This window comes from Hyaena hyaena, unplaced genomic scaffold (genome assembly GCF_003009895.1).
Source record: "Hyaena hyaena isolate Hyena2069 unplaced genomic scaffold, ASM300989v1 scaffold_25, whole genome shotgun sequence".
Lineage (NCBI taxonomy): Eukaryota > Metazoa > Chordata > Mammalia > Carnivora > Hyaenidae > Hyaena > Hyaena hyaena.
This window is the reverse complement of record NW_024080657.1, coordinates 923,539-938,879: the sequence shown is the minus strand read 5'-3', so window position 1 is coordinate 938,879 and position 15,341 is coordinate 923,539. Positions and strand designations below refer to the sequence as shown.

Sequence of the window (15,341 nt, the reverse complement as noted above, 5' to 3'; positions counted from 1 at the left end):
CAAAGAAATATCAATGCTTAAAGAACTTTAGAGATTATCTTGTCCAATCCCCATGTTCTACTGGTAAGGAAACTAAAGTCTATAGCGGAAATGACAGTTATGGATAATTATTGGGTGGGAGAGGGAACCCCAGTCCTCTTTTCAGAGGCGAGAGTGAGTTGGATAAGATTTTGAATGAGCTGATAAATATTGTCTTATTTTTTTGTAAGAGTTTGGGAAGGATTGCTGTTGATTCTTCTTTAAATGTTTGGTAGAATTCATAGTGACACCATCTGGGCCAAACCTTTTCTTTGTGGATATTTTTTATGTTACTAATTTAATCTCTTTACTTATTAAAGATCTATTCAGATTTTTCTGTTTCTTGAGATACTTTAGGTGTTTTGTGTCTTTCTAGGGATTTGTCTATTTCATCTCAGTTACCAAATTTGTTGGCATAAATTATTCATTAGATTCCTTTATAATTCTTTGTTTTTCTGTAAAGTTGAAAATAACATCTCCTCTTTCCTCCCTGTTTTTAGTAACTTAAATCTTACCTCTTTTTATTTGGGATTCTAGCCAACCAGTTGTTTGTTTTATTGATTTTTTTTCCTGTTCTTTTTTTTATTCTCTATTTCATGTATTTCTATTCTAATCTTTATTATTTCCCTCCTCCTATGTGCTTTAAGTTTCCTCTTCTTTTTGTAGTTTCTTAAGAAGGAACGCTAATTAGGATTTGAGGTCTTCTTTTTTCCATCTCGGCATTTACAGCTATAAGTTTCCCCCTCCATACCACCACTTTACCTGTAACCCATAAGTTTTTGGTAGTTTCATTTATCTCAGAAGTATTTTCTGGGGCACCTGGGTGGCTCAGTTGGTTAAGCATCAGACTTTGGCTCAGGTCATGATCTCACAGTTCATGAGTTCGAGCCCCACAGCACAAAGCCCGCTTTAGATCCTCTGTCTCCCTCTCTCTCTGCCCCTCTCGCAGTTGTGCATACACGTGCTCTCTCTCAAAAATAAACATTTTTAAAAATATTTTCAAATTTCCTTATGATTTCTTCTTTGATCCATTAGTTTTTTAGGAGTATTTTGTTTAATTTTCCAGATTTCCCTATTACTGATATCTAACTTTATTCCATTGTAATCAGAGGATATATTTAATATTTCATTTTTTTAACTTATTGAGATTTATTATGTCCTAGCATATGGTCCTTACATATGGCCTGTCTATTTCATGTACACATAAGAAGAATGTGTATTCATTCTGCTTCTATTAAGTGGAGTATATTCTGGGTGTCTGTCAAGTCTGGTGGCTTACAGTGTTGTTCAAGTCTTCTATTTCCTTGTGATCTTCTGTCTCATTATTCATCCATGAATGAAAGTGAGGTATTAAAGTTACTGGCTATTATTGCTGAATTTTCTATTACTCCCTTCAATTCTGTTTGTTTTTGCCTTGTGTGTTTTGATTATTCTGTCCTTCTGATGTTACATTTTTATTTAACAGAACTTGGAACTAATTTTATTTTGTTAGCTCCATCTTTACCCTCTGCTTGCAGAGAGAACTGGTGCCAACAGTTCTTGAGCCTTTTCAGGCTCCTTTGTACGTATTCACTGACTTCTTTCACTCTCCCCACTGCCAGCCTAGCAACCTTACTAAGTCCGCTAAATGAACGATTATAGTCTTCCTTCTGCTTTCCAACTTTCAAAATGGTATTGCTGTTGTTACTTTTCCCGTTGCCTTTGTCCTTATGAGTTTATGACTTACAAAGAAAAATTTTGTTGTTAATTTTATGATTTTTCTGGAAAGAGTACAGCTATATTTTAGTTCAGCATCTTTAATTGGAAGTCTCAAAGACTATGATCTTTTCACACATGGTGGGTAGAGTGGGTACTCTCCTGAAGACCTCGCATGCTTGGTTTCTTTTTAAACATTTATTTATTTTTGAGAGAGACAGAGCGCAAGTTGGAGAGGGGCAAAGAGGGAGGGAGACACAAAATCCAAAGCAGGCTCTGGGCTCTGAGCTGTCAGCACCGAGACTGACACAGGGCTCAGACCCACAAACCACAAGATCATGACCTGAGACGAAGTTGGACCCTTAACCGACTAAGCCACCCAGCTGCCCCATAGCATTCTTGGTTTTGACTATATACCTTAAAAACCAGTTTACAAAGTTTACAGAATTCTGTGCTAAGTGTGTGGAAGAAATAAAAATATATAAGGTATATATATGTCCCTTGTTCCCTGGGAATTCACTCTGTAGGGAGATAGGATATACAGAAATGTATATACTATTGTAGCATAGGTACAGAAATACCTATGCTATTGTAGCATAGGTACAGAAATACCTATGCTATTGTAGCATAGGTAAAAAGGGATAAGGATTAAGAACTACCTTTCATTGAATACCTATAGGTGTTTTATGTATATTAATTGAATCTAATGATCTCATGATGGGAATTGTATTATTCCCACTTTACAGACAAAGAATGAATTGGTTTCCAGCTAATAACATATTGAGGGAGGATATTTGAAGCCAGATTTGTGCCTAACTGTGAAGCTTTACTCTTTCTACCATGCCAGACTGCCCTAGGAGAGGTACCATGAGGGGCCTAGAGGAATTCAGAGGCAGGAGAGGTTTGCTTTTGATTTGAAGATCAGGGAAGGCTTCAAGGTAGCAGAAGTATCCTAGCCGGGCCTTGAAGGACAAATAATATTCAACATTTTATAACCGGGGGGGGGATCATTCCTGGAATGAGGAGTAGTTTGCTCAAAAATGTAGAAGACTTCCTCTGAATTTTGCTGTGAACCTAAAACTACTCTTTTTTTTTTTTTTTGAGGATTTTTTTTTTTTTTTTTTTTTTTTTTTTTTACAAATAGTTTATTGTCAAATTTAAAACTACTCTTAATATATAGTCTTGGGGCACCTGGCTCAGTCAGCTGGACGTGCAACTCTTGGTCTCGGGGTTGTGGGTTTGAGCCCCACGTTGGGCATAGATATTGCTAAAGTAAATAATGTCTTTAAATAAATAAAATGTAAGCAAGCAAATGCTTATATTGCTTCTATTGTTTTGAAATATAAACAAATATGGTTTAGAAACATGAATAATCTCATCTTCGCCAATAAGAAAAACCAACCACAGCAATATCCTCTTTTTATCTATAAAATTTGGAAAAATTAAAAAGAGTGGTCATTTGTGGGGTGCCTGGGTGCCTCAGTCATTGAGGATCCAACTCTTGATTTTGGTGCATGTCATGATCCACAGGATCATGGATTTGATCCCTGCACCGGACTCCATGCTGAGTGTGGAGCCTGCTTAAGATTCTCTCTGTGTCTCTCTCTCTCCCTCTCCCTCTCTTCCTCCCTCCCCTCCTCCCTCCCCTCTGCCCCTCTCCCCCTTATGCACTCTGTCTCTCTAAAAATAAATCTTGAAAAAAAAAAAAGTGGCCATTTGTATTAAGGTTGTGGAGAAACAGGTAGTGTAAATAAATGAGACTGCTCCATATGTCCTGATAAGGAATGAGCTCTACCATCTTTTAAGGGGAGAAGCAAGATATGTCTAGCAGACCACGATTTGTGTTTTTTATTAGAAAAAAAGGTGAGGGGCAATTTTTACATAACAATTTTCCCTAAGAAGCCCATTAGCATTTAAGGCAGTTTTACCCCTTTTATACCATTATCATTTCTTCCCTCTTTTATCTCACACTTTGCTACTTTGGTTCCTTTTCCACTCTTAAAGGAGAGGTGGCTAGATCATTTCATCTCTAATTACTGTGTGCTTCATTTGTTACTTACTTTTATTATAATTTCTTTAGCATTTACTGCTTTTCTTAGAGTGATTCCATTGCCCTTCAGTTTCAGGTAGACTCTTAGCCATTTGGTCAGTTTCTGATTGTATTCTTGGCTCACTTCATGCAAATGGTAGTAAGAATGCAAACAAATATTTTCCTTATCTATACTTATCTATAAGGTTTAATGGTGACCTTTACACACTGCCCTGGATTAACTGGCTTTCTCACTATCCCTGATACATTTCTTTTGTCCAAAGCAAACATTTTCTCTTCTGCTGATTACTGGATATGTGTGTGCTTATGTACAGGTGTACGCATACGTTCATATATGCTTGTGTACACAAGACCCTGACAGCTGTTTTGATGGCCTCTGAGCAGGCCAGCAAGGGAGGAACCATTGTACCATTGGTGGTTGGGAGGGAGACTCACTACACTGCATAAACTATTTGTTTCTTTTGTGTTTTATACCTTTAATAGTATTGGTAATAAGATTAAATAAATGATAAATTAACTTGAAAAATATAAATGGAACGTAATATATCTATAGATATCACTGATAGTATATATATAGGTAACAGTGATTATATTTGTATTATATCAATACAATTAGATTATAAAGATTTATGTCTACTAGGAGAAGTCTTACCTTCTATTTATTTATTTTTTTTTAAAGTAATCTCTCCAACCAACGTGGGGCTTGAACTCATAACCCCAAGATTAAGAGTCATATGCTCTACTGACTAAGCCAGCCAGGCTCTCCACCTTCCATTTATTTTAAGACTTTGCAGTTCATGTTTTCTTATCAAATTTTCAAATTTGTCAAAATAATCAAATTTTCTTATCTAACCTTTAAAATAGCCTGGTCAGGGATGCCTGGTCAACCCAGTCAGTAGAGTATGAGATTCTTGATCTTGGTGTCAGGAGTTCAAGTCCCATGTTGAGTGGAGAGCCTGCTTTAAAAATAAATAAAACAGCCTTCTCAAGTATCTGTTTATTATCTTCATGTTTTATGAGAAATGGCGGAACATGCAAAAAACACAAATAAGGAAACGAAGTTTCTGAATGGTTAGGTGATCTTTCCAAATTCCACAGCTAGTACTTGAATCCAAATCTAGTGGAGTTTCAGGGTGCTACAGGTAAGGATATTCAGAGCATTTCCCCAAGTTTTTATATTTGACCTGGAGTCGATTATCAGCCTTTTCTGTAATAGATTCTTTTGTGCCCTCATTCAGCACAGAATATGGCACCGAACCAGTCTGTTGCAAATAAAGATTTCAGCTCTTCAGCCTACCAGCACAATAGTAGGCCCAGGGCTCTGCCCAACTTGCCATCATGAGCAGAGAGATTTGGCTTTGGGCATTGAGAATGCAAACCAAACAACATTACACTTGTGCTGTAGCTCAGAAGTTTACCTGTGTCTCTTTTCAATTGTTCTAGGAAGAGTTGCAGGCCAACCTGGACCTGATTCAAACCTACCGACTCCATATTGCCCAAGATATCAACCAAGAAAACCTACAGCTCTTCCTGGGTTCTTATAATGGGTACAGTTGTTTCCTGTTCCTCCACTTAAGTGTAAATTGGTTCTAAAGAGATAATGGACATTGGAGGGAGACTGGAAGGGGAAATAAACTACTTTTTCCAGTGTTGTGTAATGAGATTGCTTTCATGTTGTACCACAGGAAAAGAGGAGGGGCTTTCACACAGATAGGAAAACAGCTTTCAAGGAGAACAAATGGGAGCTCCTGGCTGGCTCAGTTGGTAGAATGTGCGACTTTTGATTTGGGGGTTGGAAGTTCAAGCCCCATGTTACATAGAGATTACTTAAAAAAAAAAAGAATGCATGAACTGAAGGCCGTTTTGGGCACATTCAAATATCAGTTGTAGTTTTAAGGTGTTTTAAGACAAAAAAGTACCGAAGTTACATACACACTAAAACATAAAGGTAGTGTGAGGCAAGACAGAAAAATACACGTAGAAGAGGCAAAGAAGAGAAACCTTGGACCTTGATTTCCATTTCTCTTTGCTGACCTCTTGTCATCAGGCAGAAGTAATGCATGGACACTAGTAAATTCTCTTTTGTTTATGTATTCCAAAACCTACTTTCATGTCTCCCCCAGTCATTGAGAGAGCCTGATTCTTATCTTGGGACCAGCTTTTCCAAGGTAAAAATATTAGCTCCTGCTAGCTTTCTGGGTACATGGGAAAAGATTGAGAAAATGGGTCAGCTGTAACGTACCCAGATTCACCCAGAGATTTTGCAGCTGGTCTCTCTAGCGCCTTCCTCTGTATAACAGATCCTCCTTATTTTTAGTTGAAGTCAGAAAGGTTTACTAAGTACTGCGCAAAACTATGTTAGTTACAAGTTTTCCCTCAAAAGTTCCCCTTTTCTTAAGGAATTTATTCCTGTAAACAAGTTGAAAATTAAACACTAAAACTTGAGGATTTCAGTAGCATTGTCCTAGAGTTTCGAAGTTGCTTCTAGACTTTTAGCATCCCACTGTGTCCCTCAGGGTTGAGCCAGGACCTTGCTCCTGCTTTGTACCACTCACGATGCTACTGAGACAGCTGCTAGGGAGCAAAGTGCACAGGGCCTCTTCCCTCATCAGGTGTGAAGGGAAAATAGTTTCATAGTCCTTGGCACATTTTGGTTTTCACAACCAGAAAATAATCTGAGTTGACATGATTTTATCTGAAAAGGGTATTGCTTCCTTCGTTTTTCTAGACGCAGAGACCTGGAGATTGAAAGACCCTTGCTGGGCCAAAATGATAACAAATCGAAGACATTAAAGTAAGTACCTCAGTTTCCCTAGTGAGTTGCTAAATATCTATGCCTTTCATAGACTAACTTAATATTCAGTGGAATATAGGTGCTATTTGCAGAATGTCACTTCTTTATTTTGCCTTTCCCCAGGTGTTCTACTCTTTTGGTGGTAGGGGACAGTTCACCTGCAGTCGAGGCTGTGGTAAGTATGTCCTGATGTTCTGAAGATAAATGAAATTAAAATGCAATAAAACGGGGGCGCCTGGGTGGCACAGTTGGTTAAGTGTCCAGCTCTTGATTTCGACTCAGGTCATGATCTAATGGTTCGTGGGATCAAGCCCTGTGTCGGACTCTAAGCTAGCAGTGCAGAGTCTTCTTGGGATTCTCTTTTTCCCTCTCTCTCTCTGCCTGCCCCCATGCTCACGCGTGCCCGTTATCTGTCAAATAAATAAACGTTTTTCAAAAAATGCCGTAAAATGTGTACAGCACACTGCTGGCATACTAGAAACAGTTGGTAAATACTAGTTCTTTTGTGTGTTGTTTGTTTCATTTCTGATTACATGTGTCAGGGTTTGCTCTTTGTTATCCAGTGTGGAAAATGAACTCATCAATTACTAGATTTCATTAGATGGGATCATTATTACCTTTGATCGCTTTATGTGGTGCCATTCACTTCGTGGCAAGTAGTATAGCTAAACACCATTTGCTTATTGTCAGATTTCTGACAACCTCAGCCTTCTGCAGCCACCATACATCTGGAACTGTATCAGCAGGCTGGAAGGCTGCTGAGACTTTACGCTTTCCTCTGCCTCTTCTTCAAGTACATAGCACATTGGTAAAAATAATATATGCTCATTGTAGACAATATGAAAAAATTTTTAAATAGAAGGACAGGAGGAAAAATCATAATCATGTTAACCAAAGGTAAGCTATTATCTTTTTCTCTAACATACATTGGGTGATACTAAACATACAATACAAGGTTTGGGGACCTGATTACTGATAGTATTTTTAATACCCTTTTTCCATATTATAAAGTCAGTACGTCTGTATAATATTTGGTCTTGTAAATGTAATTTTGCTTACTTAACCTCATTCTCCAGTTGATTATGTCAGATTTTGCTCCATTAATATTGTCCTTGTTAAACATCTATAATGAAATATTGATTATTTCCCCAGGATAGATTTTTAGAAGTTGAATTAATATGCCAAAAATCATGAACCTTTGCAAAAAATTTTGTAACACTTGCCAAATTCCTTTCCGAAGGGATATAGCAGTGTATTGGTATCAGCAATGTATGAGAGTGCCTGTTTCACAGCATCCTGTCCAGCATTGAATTTTTACATTTTATTAATAATTTGATAGGTTAAAAATGGTGTCCCACTGTTTTAATTTGTATTTTTTTTATTACAAATGAAGTTGACAGTTTTTTATGTCTGTTAGCACTTACTTGTTTTTCCTACAGTGTACGTAACTTAAGTAGGTATCTGTGTGAGATTACCGGGTATTCTCTGACAGCCTTCACTTCTGTCCTGTTTAGAGAAAAACATTAGGGAGTAAGGCATTTTGGAAAGGAGTCTAGTAACTAAATCATAGGTGAGAAGGTTTATGGGGCTGGGGTGAGGTAGATGTGATGATATAGTCATACCTCCCTGAATTATCCTGTTAAACATTCTATATCTGGTATAAAATACATGGCATGGCTTGAACACAGAGGTAAATGACCCTCATATCCAAAAAGAAAATTCCCCAAAAGTTATAAAGTTATAGTGATGATCTCAGTTTATCATGAAGCCATTTGATAAAAGTCAGTGTTTTCTAGCTAAAAGGTGGGGATACATGCTACCAAAATACCTATCAAAAACATCTCCTCAAGGGGCACCTGGGTGGGTCAGTTGGTTAGGCATCTGACTTCGGCTCTTGTCATGATCTCCTTGTTCCCAGGTTCAAGCCCTATGTCAGGCTCTGTGCCCATAGCTCAGACCCTGGATCCTGTGTGGATTCTGTGTCTCCCTCTCTGTTTCTGCCCCTCCCCTGCTCGTGTGTTCTGTCTCTCTCTCGAAAATGAATAAACATTAAAAAATTAAAAATAAATCTCCTCAGGGGCCCTGGCTGGCTCAGTTGGTGGAGCCTGTGACTCTTGATCTCAAGGTTGTGAGTTCGAGCCCCACACTGGGTGTAGAGAGATTACTTCTTAAAAATTTTTTCTTCATAAACATGTAACCTAAAATAAGAAAACAATGTTGTCTTTAGAAAATACCCTTAAATGGAAACCAACTTGACAATAAACTATTTAAGAAAAAAAAGAGAAAATACCCTTAATCAGAATTTTCTAATACTGAATTGTTTTTTTAAACTTGCATGGACTTAAAGCAACATTTCCAGTTATTTTTCATGACTATATAGATTGTTAGATACAGATAAGGTCTTATTTTCTGATTTCCACACCTTAAATGTTTATAGATAAGAACCTGGAGCCCTGTCTGTACCACAAAGTAGATGCTCTTTTAGACAGATTCAGTCTTTCTTCTAGACAGATTCAAATATAGCTCCCTTGTGAGAGCTAGCATTTTATCCCAAAAATTGGTAGGGATTAGAAGGCTCTCCATGCATGGAAGAGCAGGAAGGAACTCCAAGTTTTGGTACCTTTTGCTAAGTATTCTTGTTTAGTTACTCATTCAGCCTCATGTTTTGATCTTCTCCCTATTTGCTCGATGCTGTGGAGAATACAAAAATGAGTAAGATGGAGTCTGTGTTTGGGAAGCTGGGGAGGGTGTAGACATGTCAAAACACCAACCATTGTGCTTGGCTCACCAGATAATGGAGACTTCTTACAGAGTTAATAGAAATTACAACATGGTGAACTAAGGAAACCATGATTTATTATATTTAATCCAGATGTGGGAACTCATTCTTCCAAAAAATATTTATTGCATATCTTCTATGTTCTCACCTATACTTGGCAGTTAGGGATCCAGTTTGTAAAATCTACCCTTCAGAGTTAATGCATATTCTATATTAAACTGGTACATTTGCTTATTACTGCCTGCATTGTCATTTGTATAGAGGAAAACTTTGGTGATCCTGGCTTTTAGAACATCCCCTGATTATAGAAGAGTTTTGTATACCTGCCCATCAGCAGTCCCCAGAGTTCAGCTGGATTACTGATTCTTGCCTAGGTAATTTTAATAACTCCCTAACTGACTTGCTGCCTCTGTCGTCGGTCATACAGGCTACTGCTGGTTACTTTCCTAAAACAACTCAAATGCTTGTACCTCAGAAACCACCTGTGGCCTCTTGCCTTCCATGGTCAGCTTCAGTCTGCCTCCCAGACTTGCCTCGCAGTGCATCTTCACACCACACTTACCTCTGTAACCCACACTTGCTCTGCACATCCACTTCACATCTCCTGGTTCTTTGCTTGTGCTTTTCCCTGGACCCTGGAAGCCTTCAAACAAACACCTACCCCTTCTCACTGTATCTCTTGAAATCCTACTTATCCTTCTGAACTCATGCAGCTCAGTTGTGAAATTTTGAAGTGATGTCCTTCAGCCTTGTATTATGTATTTTCACCCCCACTAGATTCCAGGCTCTTAGCAGTGTTTTTATGTATGTGCTTGGCAACCATGTGTAAAAAAAAAAAAAGAAGAGAGAGATTTGGTTGATCAAATTAGCCATAAAACATTGCCGAACCTAGAGGTTATTTCCCTAAAACGTTTTCTTTGAAGTTTCTGCTTTCATGGATATAAGAGTGTAAGATACCAAACATGTAAATACATAGGTTGTAATTCTTTATTATGACTACTGCTGTGAGAGAAGAGGGCAGAGTGGTCAGTCTTTAGCCGGGGCAGCAAAAGACCTTGTGACTCAGGAAAGAGGGTGTGAGGAATGGCAAACCCAAGACAAAGGGAAGGGGTAAGCTGTGGGGTGGGCTTTGGGGGGGGTGGGGATGCAAAGCCCTTAGGGCCATTTGTGCTGGGTAGCCATCGGGACCCCAGCTGGTGAGGGCCATGGTCCAATTCACATTTTAAAATAGGTTAACTAGCCCCCAAGTTATGTAGCCAGCAGGAGAAATTAGATTCAGCATATAGTTCTTTAAATACAACAGATTCAGAAAATTAAATTAGACAGACTTTTTAGATCTACTCAGAAATAATTGAATATAAAGTGCATCATATATCTCTTACTTTGTAAACTTTGTATTTTGGACATTTCTTTGGCTGATTCAGCCATCTCCAAACTGAGCTTTTTGATCTTGGAAGATCATTCTCATGTCAAGCTATTTCTTATTTTTCTAACGGTTCATAAAATTGTTTTCTCTCTCTCTTTTTTTAAGGTTGAATGCAACTCTCGCTTGAATCCTATAAATACAACTTTGCTAAAGGTAAGGTGTTTTCTTTCCTCATTGGCAACCAGTTTGTAAGTTAATTATACATGGTTAATTACTCTATTTCTGGAATAGTTGCCCAGAAATAAAGAAAATTTCTCTATCTCTGGTTCTCTGATTCTCTTTTTTTTTAAATTTCTTTTTCCTGAATATATTCTTATTGTAGAAAATTGGAAAAAAGAAAAATAAAGAATAAAACATAAATAAAAATTACCCACAATCCTACCACCCAAAGTTCTCCTCTGGGAAAAAATATTGGTGTCTTTTCCTATACACTTTCAATGGATTTATTTTTTAAATTTATTTATTTTGAGAGAGACAGAGACAGAGCGAGCAGGGGAGGGGCAAAGACAAGAGAGAGATGAATCCCAAGGAGGCTCTGTGCTGCCAGTGTGGTCCTGATACTGGGCTCAAACTTACAAACCATGAGATCATGACCTGAGCCAAAACCAAGAGTCAGATGCTTAACTAACTGAGACACCCAGGTGCCACATTCCTGTACACTTTTTACATCATTAAGGTCATCGAATATTTACAGCCCTGTGTCCTCAACTTTTTGACATGAGCATCTTCCCATGTCATTAAAAACCTTATAAGCATTATTTAATGTTGTGAGAATTATGATGGATGGAAATTATTTACATGCTAAGTCCCATTGTATTGGGTAAGGAAGCTTCCAGTAACATTCTAATGATGAGGGTGGGTGCATTTTCTTAGAGCAGATAGAGAGCAACTCTTGTATTGAATTTCTAAAGTCAGTGTCAAGTTTCTCCCCTTTTCATTGTACCCCAGGCAAGAGTGTCAACCTTGCTTTTTCTACAGCCTGTAGTAAACTGTTCAGCCTGACACACTGATTTAATATGGATTACTGTATTGAAGTGCTGATGTTATGTTGCTTACTACTAATTTTCAGCCTGAAAGACCTCTACTTTCTTCCCTTTCTCTCTGAAGTGGCTTGAAAGGGAAGTCCTTTCACCAGAAGCAGGCCATAGTTCTTGGAAATAGAACATGAGGTTAATGCTCTGAGGCAATAGAACACAGAATGTTCTGAGGTCCAGGTGGTTGATGAACTGGTCCAAAATAAGAAGGTTTTTTTTTTTCTTGTATTTTAAAGCATATGGTTTCATATAGTTTTTCACTGCAGGTTTGAATCGGTATTCTGAAAGCACAAAACTGAACTCTGTAGTAGCTGTAGATGTAGTTATTTCTGAGCAAAAATGCCCACCACTCCCAACTATTTGATAGGCATCAAGCTTGGAAATAGTCGCTCTTAATATTTTCTCTCTACATGTGTTAACCGTTTTATGTCAGATTTTGACTCTTAAATTTCATGAAAATATAGCCTGTGCCAGTTAGGTGTGTTTTATACTTAAACCAAGGTAAATGCTTGTTCCTAATATTATTATTAGAATTTTAGGGGACTGTCTCGTTAACCTCAAATTCCTGTGCCTTCTGTAGCATTCCCATCTGCTAAATAACAGACCCCCACCTCAAAAAACATTTTCATGCTAGTGAGTAGAAACAATGGTTTGTATCTTTTTTTTAAAAAGTTCCAGTCACCCTGAATAGAGGATACTGAGTACAGAACGCATAACAGCTTAAAGGAAGAGGGTAGGCCTGTGGCTGGTCGTCATGCCTTAGAAACAAGGCATGTTTTCTGCAGATTATCAGAATCTGTTCCTGGGAGCTTATTGGAAATGCAAGTTCTTGAGCCCCACCCCACACCTGTTAAATAATCTTTTCAGGTTTATATCCAAGGTTATTGCTAGGATATGTCTTTGTATAAGAGTGTATTGTACCCTTAGTTAAACATTAAGTTAATCCTGTCCTATTTGGAAAGACTCATGGATTCTCAGAGCATGTCCTCTAAGTCTAAGTACCAGCTGACTTGTATTTTTTTCCTCTTTTAGATGGCAGACTGTGGTGGACTACCCCAAGTAGTTCAGGTATGGAGATTGTTTTTTTACAAAGCACTATTTGATTCTACTTCTCTGCCTGTGCAAAGAGTAATACCTCCTTATTTGTTCCCCTAGCCTGGAAAGCTCACCGAGGCCTTCAAGTACTTTTTGCAGGGAATGGGCTACAGTGAGTAGTACAAAACTTTCTTTCTAGCAAAAATTTAATGATAATGGGGTCGTTTTTGACATCTGGGGAGCCCACAATTCTCAGGGCATAACCTCTATGCTAGCCAGACTAATGTCAAGTGAAAAACAAAATGTTGATGGAATATTCTTCTGTGCATATATATATATATATATATAGGTGAGCTAACACTTATTAAGCACTTGCCTTGTGCCAGGCATTCTGTGTTTATAACCTTAAGAGGTAAGTTCTGTTATTAGTCCCATTTTATAGAAGAAGAAACTGAGGCTCAAAGAGGCTAATAAACACATTTCCTAGGATAATAGTTCACCTGCAGAACCATGATTCAGATCCTAACAGTCTGACTCGAGTCCATCTTTTCAACCACGGAGACTTAGGCTTTCCTAAGCTTGTGAATCTGAAATTTACATTTGAACTCAGCTTGTAATGATGTCTGGCCTAGAAAAACACAATGGAGACTTTAGAAGAAAAGGGTAATCTCCTCAGTTACATCCGCCCCACCACAGGAAATGAACTTGCAGAGTAATTTAGAGTGAGTCCAGGGATGTGTCCATATTGTGTGCCACTGTCCTGGTCTCTTGTATTGTGAGACCCCGAGCTTTTTCATTTGTCACAGACTTTCCACACTTGCTCCTTTCTTGGAATTTTTAAGAAGAAAAACTCTTCAACCCAGGTACAGAGCTCTTTACCCAGTAGGGTGATTTCTTTCCTGTCTTTGGTATAAGTGTGGAAAATAGCCATTGGACAGCTGCCCGGGCAGCAGCTGACCCCTGGGTACAGCCCTGTGCCTGGCAGGCAGACTGTGTATGTCTTGTCTAGAGTGGCTGTGTCATCCCCGTCTGTGAGCCACTACCAACCGAGCCCACACCCACATCTCTCTGGCTCAATGGGAGGAGAAGTCCCTTTCTTAGCCAGTTTTCATCCCTTTTCTAGGAAACATCTGATCTTCCAGCCCATTTCTGATCCAAAATAGATGACTGTTGATAGTATAGAGGAAAACAGTTGCCCTTGGCTAGTTGAGAGCAGCATCCCAGATGGTAATAAAATATCAGCCTCACATCTTCTCTGAGACCTTAAAATAAAACTTTGTCCCTGACTTAAAGTATTCTGTCAGTGTTTACTAGGCAGCCAAGGTTGCCACTTGGCACTCTTGGGTCACTAACCGGCCTTTTCCTGTGTCCATCCTGCTTCCAGTCCCGTATGTGCAGCTCAGTCACCTGAGCACCGAGTCAGGTACCTTCCTCTGTGCTGGCCCCGCCCCTGCCTCCCAGCCACGCTCTCCTGGCTGTATTGGCTGCCTGCAGCATGTCCGCGGTTTTCCTGTGCAGTGAGAGCCCGATAGAACGTGGCTCGTGGTGCCCTAAGAGGGTTAGTCTGCAGGTCCAGCCCTGGTTCTCCAGGAAGAAAGGAGCGGGTTGTGATAGCTAAGCTTTCTTTTATCATCCAAATCCAGGGTCACAGCAGTAGCCAAAACTTGATAGGCAGGGCCCCTCTTCCACCACCACCTACTGATCCTTGTATGAACCTCACACACAGAAAGTGAAGGGCAGCCTTGATTCTAAATAGGAATGTCAGAGCCTATGCCTGGAAAAGTCAGCAGGTGATGGCATCTTTTGACCCCAGCACTGAAATGACAGCTAGGGGAGTAGCCAGTGCCTCAGGAAGATAGACAGGGAAGTTATGCCAGGTAGGGCCGTGTCCTGGCCAAGCTGGAGGGACCATAGGGTCAAAGCAGTGGTAGAACAGTAATCTGAGTGAAACACTCACCCCCAGAGTCCTTCCCTTGCAGGCAGCAAGGTACATGCTGGTCAGCGCCAGCCCACCTGCCCTCCCCTAAGCCCACACCTTCCTAGAGGTCTCCTCCCCAGGTAGCAAGGATAGCCTGTGGACACGGATGGTAGTCTTGTTGTATCGGGCTTGCACTGTGTTTGTGAAACACCTTCATACCTGTGTGGTTCGTCTTTCTTTTGGTTTAGTCTTGCATGCACTGCAGGTTTTGGTTACCTATCTGGGTTCCCAAAGCCTCTTTTCTAATCACTGTATGAAAGGCGTGGGCGTAGCTAAGAGGCTGTACTCTGGACTTAGGTTTTCCCTTGTTCTCCTATAGACTAGACTTAGCTGAGATTCCAATCAGATCCAGAGGATTAAATGAGCCTCTCGTATAGCCGCTCACCTAAGCAAACAATGCAAAATGGAGATGGCTGTATCTTAGCCTGGGTCTCCCCTTAAATGGGTTAGGAAAGCGAAACATAAAGCACAGCCTTTGGTGAAATTTCTGGATTCGCTAAGCTTAGCCAGGGCTCCATCTTCTAGTCCTCTT

The 15,341-nt window shown here is 39.4% G+C and overlaps 1 protein-coding gene across 3 annotated transcripts in view; it reads left to right on the top strand.

The window, feature by feature from the left end:
- Positions 1-15,341, top strand: part of NDRG3 (NDRG family member 3) — a 67,323-nt gene that overhangs the window by 50,228 nt on the left and 1,754 nt on the right. For 2 of the 3 annotated variants that reach the window (XM_039227138.1, XM_039227139.1), the window contains 6 exons: positions 5,207-5,310; positions 6,492-6,557; positions 6,681-6,732; positions 10,868-10,915; positions 12,829-12,864; positions 12,952-13,003. In XM_039227138.1, coding sequence (XP_039083069.1) covers positions 5,207-5,310; positions 6,492-6,557; positions 6,681-6,732; positions 10,868-10,915; positions 12,829-12,864; positions 12,952-13,003 — 358 coding nt within the window. Of the gene's footprint in view, positions 1-5,206; positions 5,311-6,491; positions 6,558-6,680; positions 6,733-9,597; positions 9,721-10,867; positions 10,916-12,828; positions 12,865-12,951; positions 13,004-15,341 lie in introns of those variants that run through there. The other variant, XM_039227140.1, reaches the window with a different exon arrangement.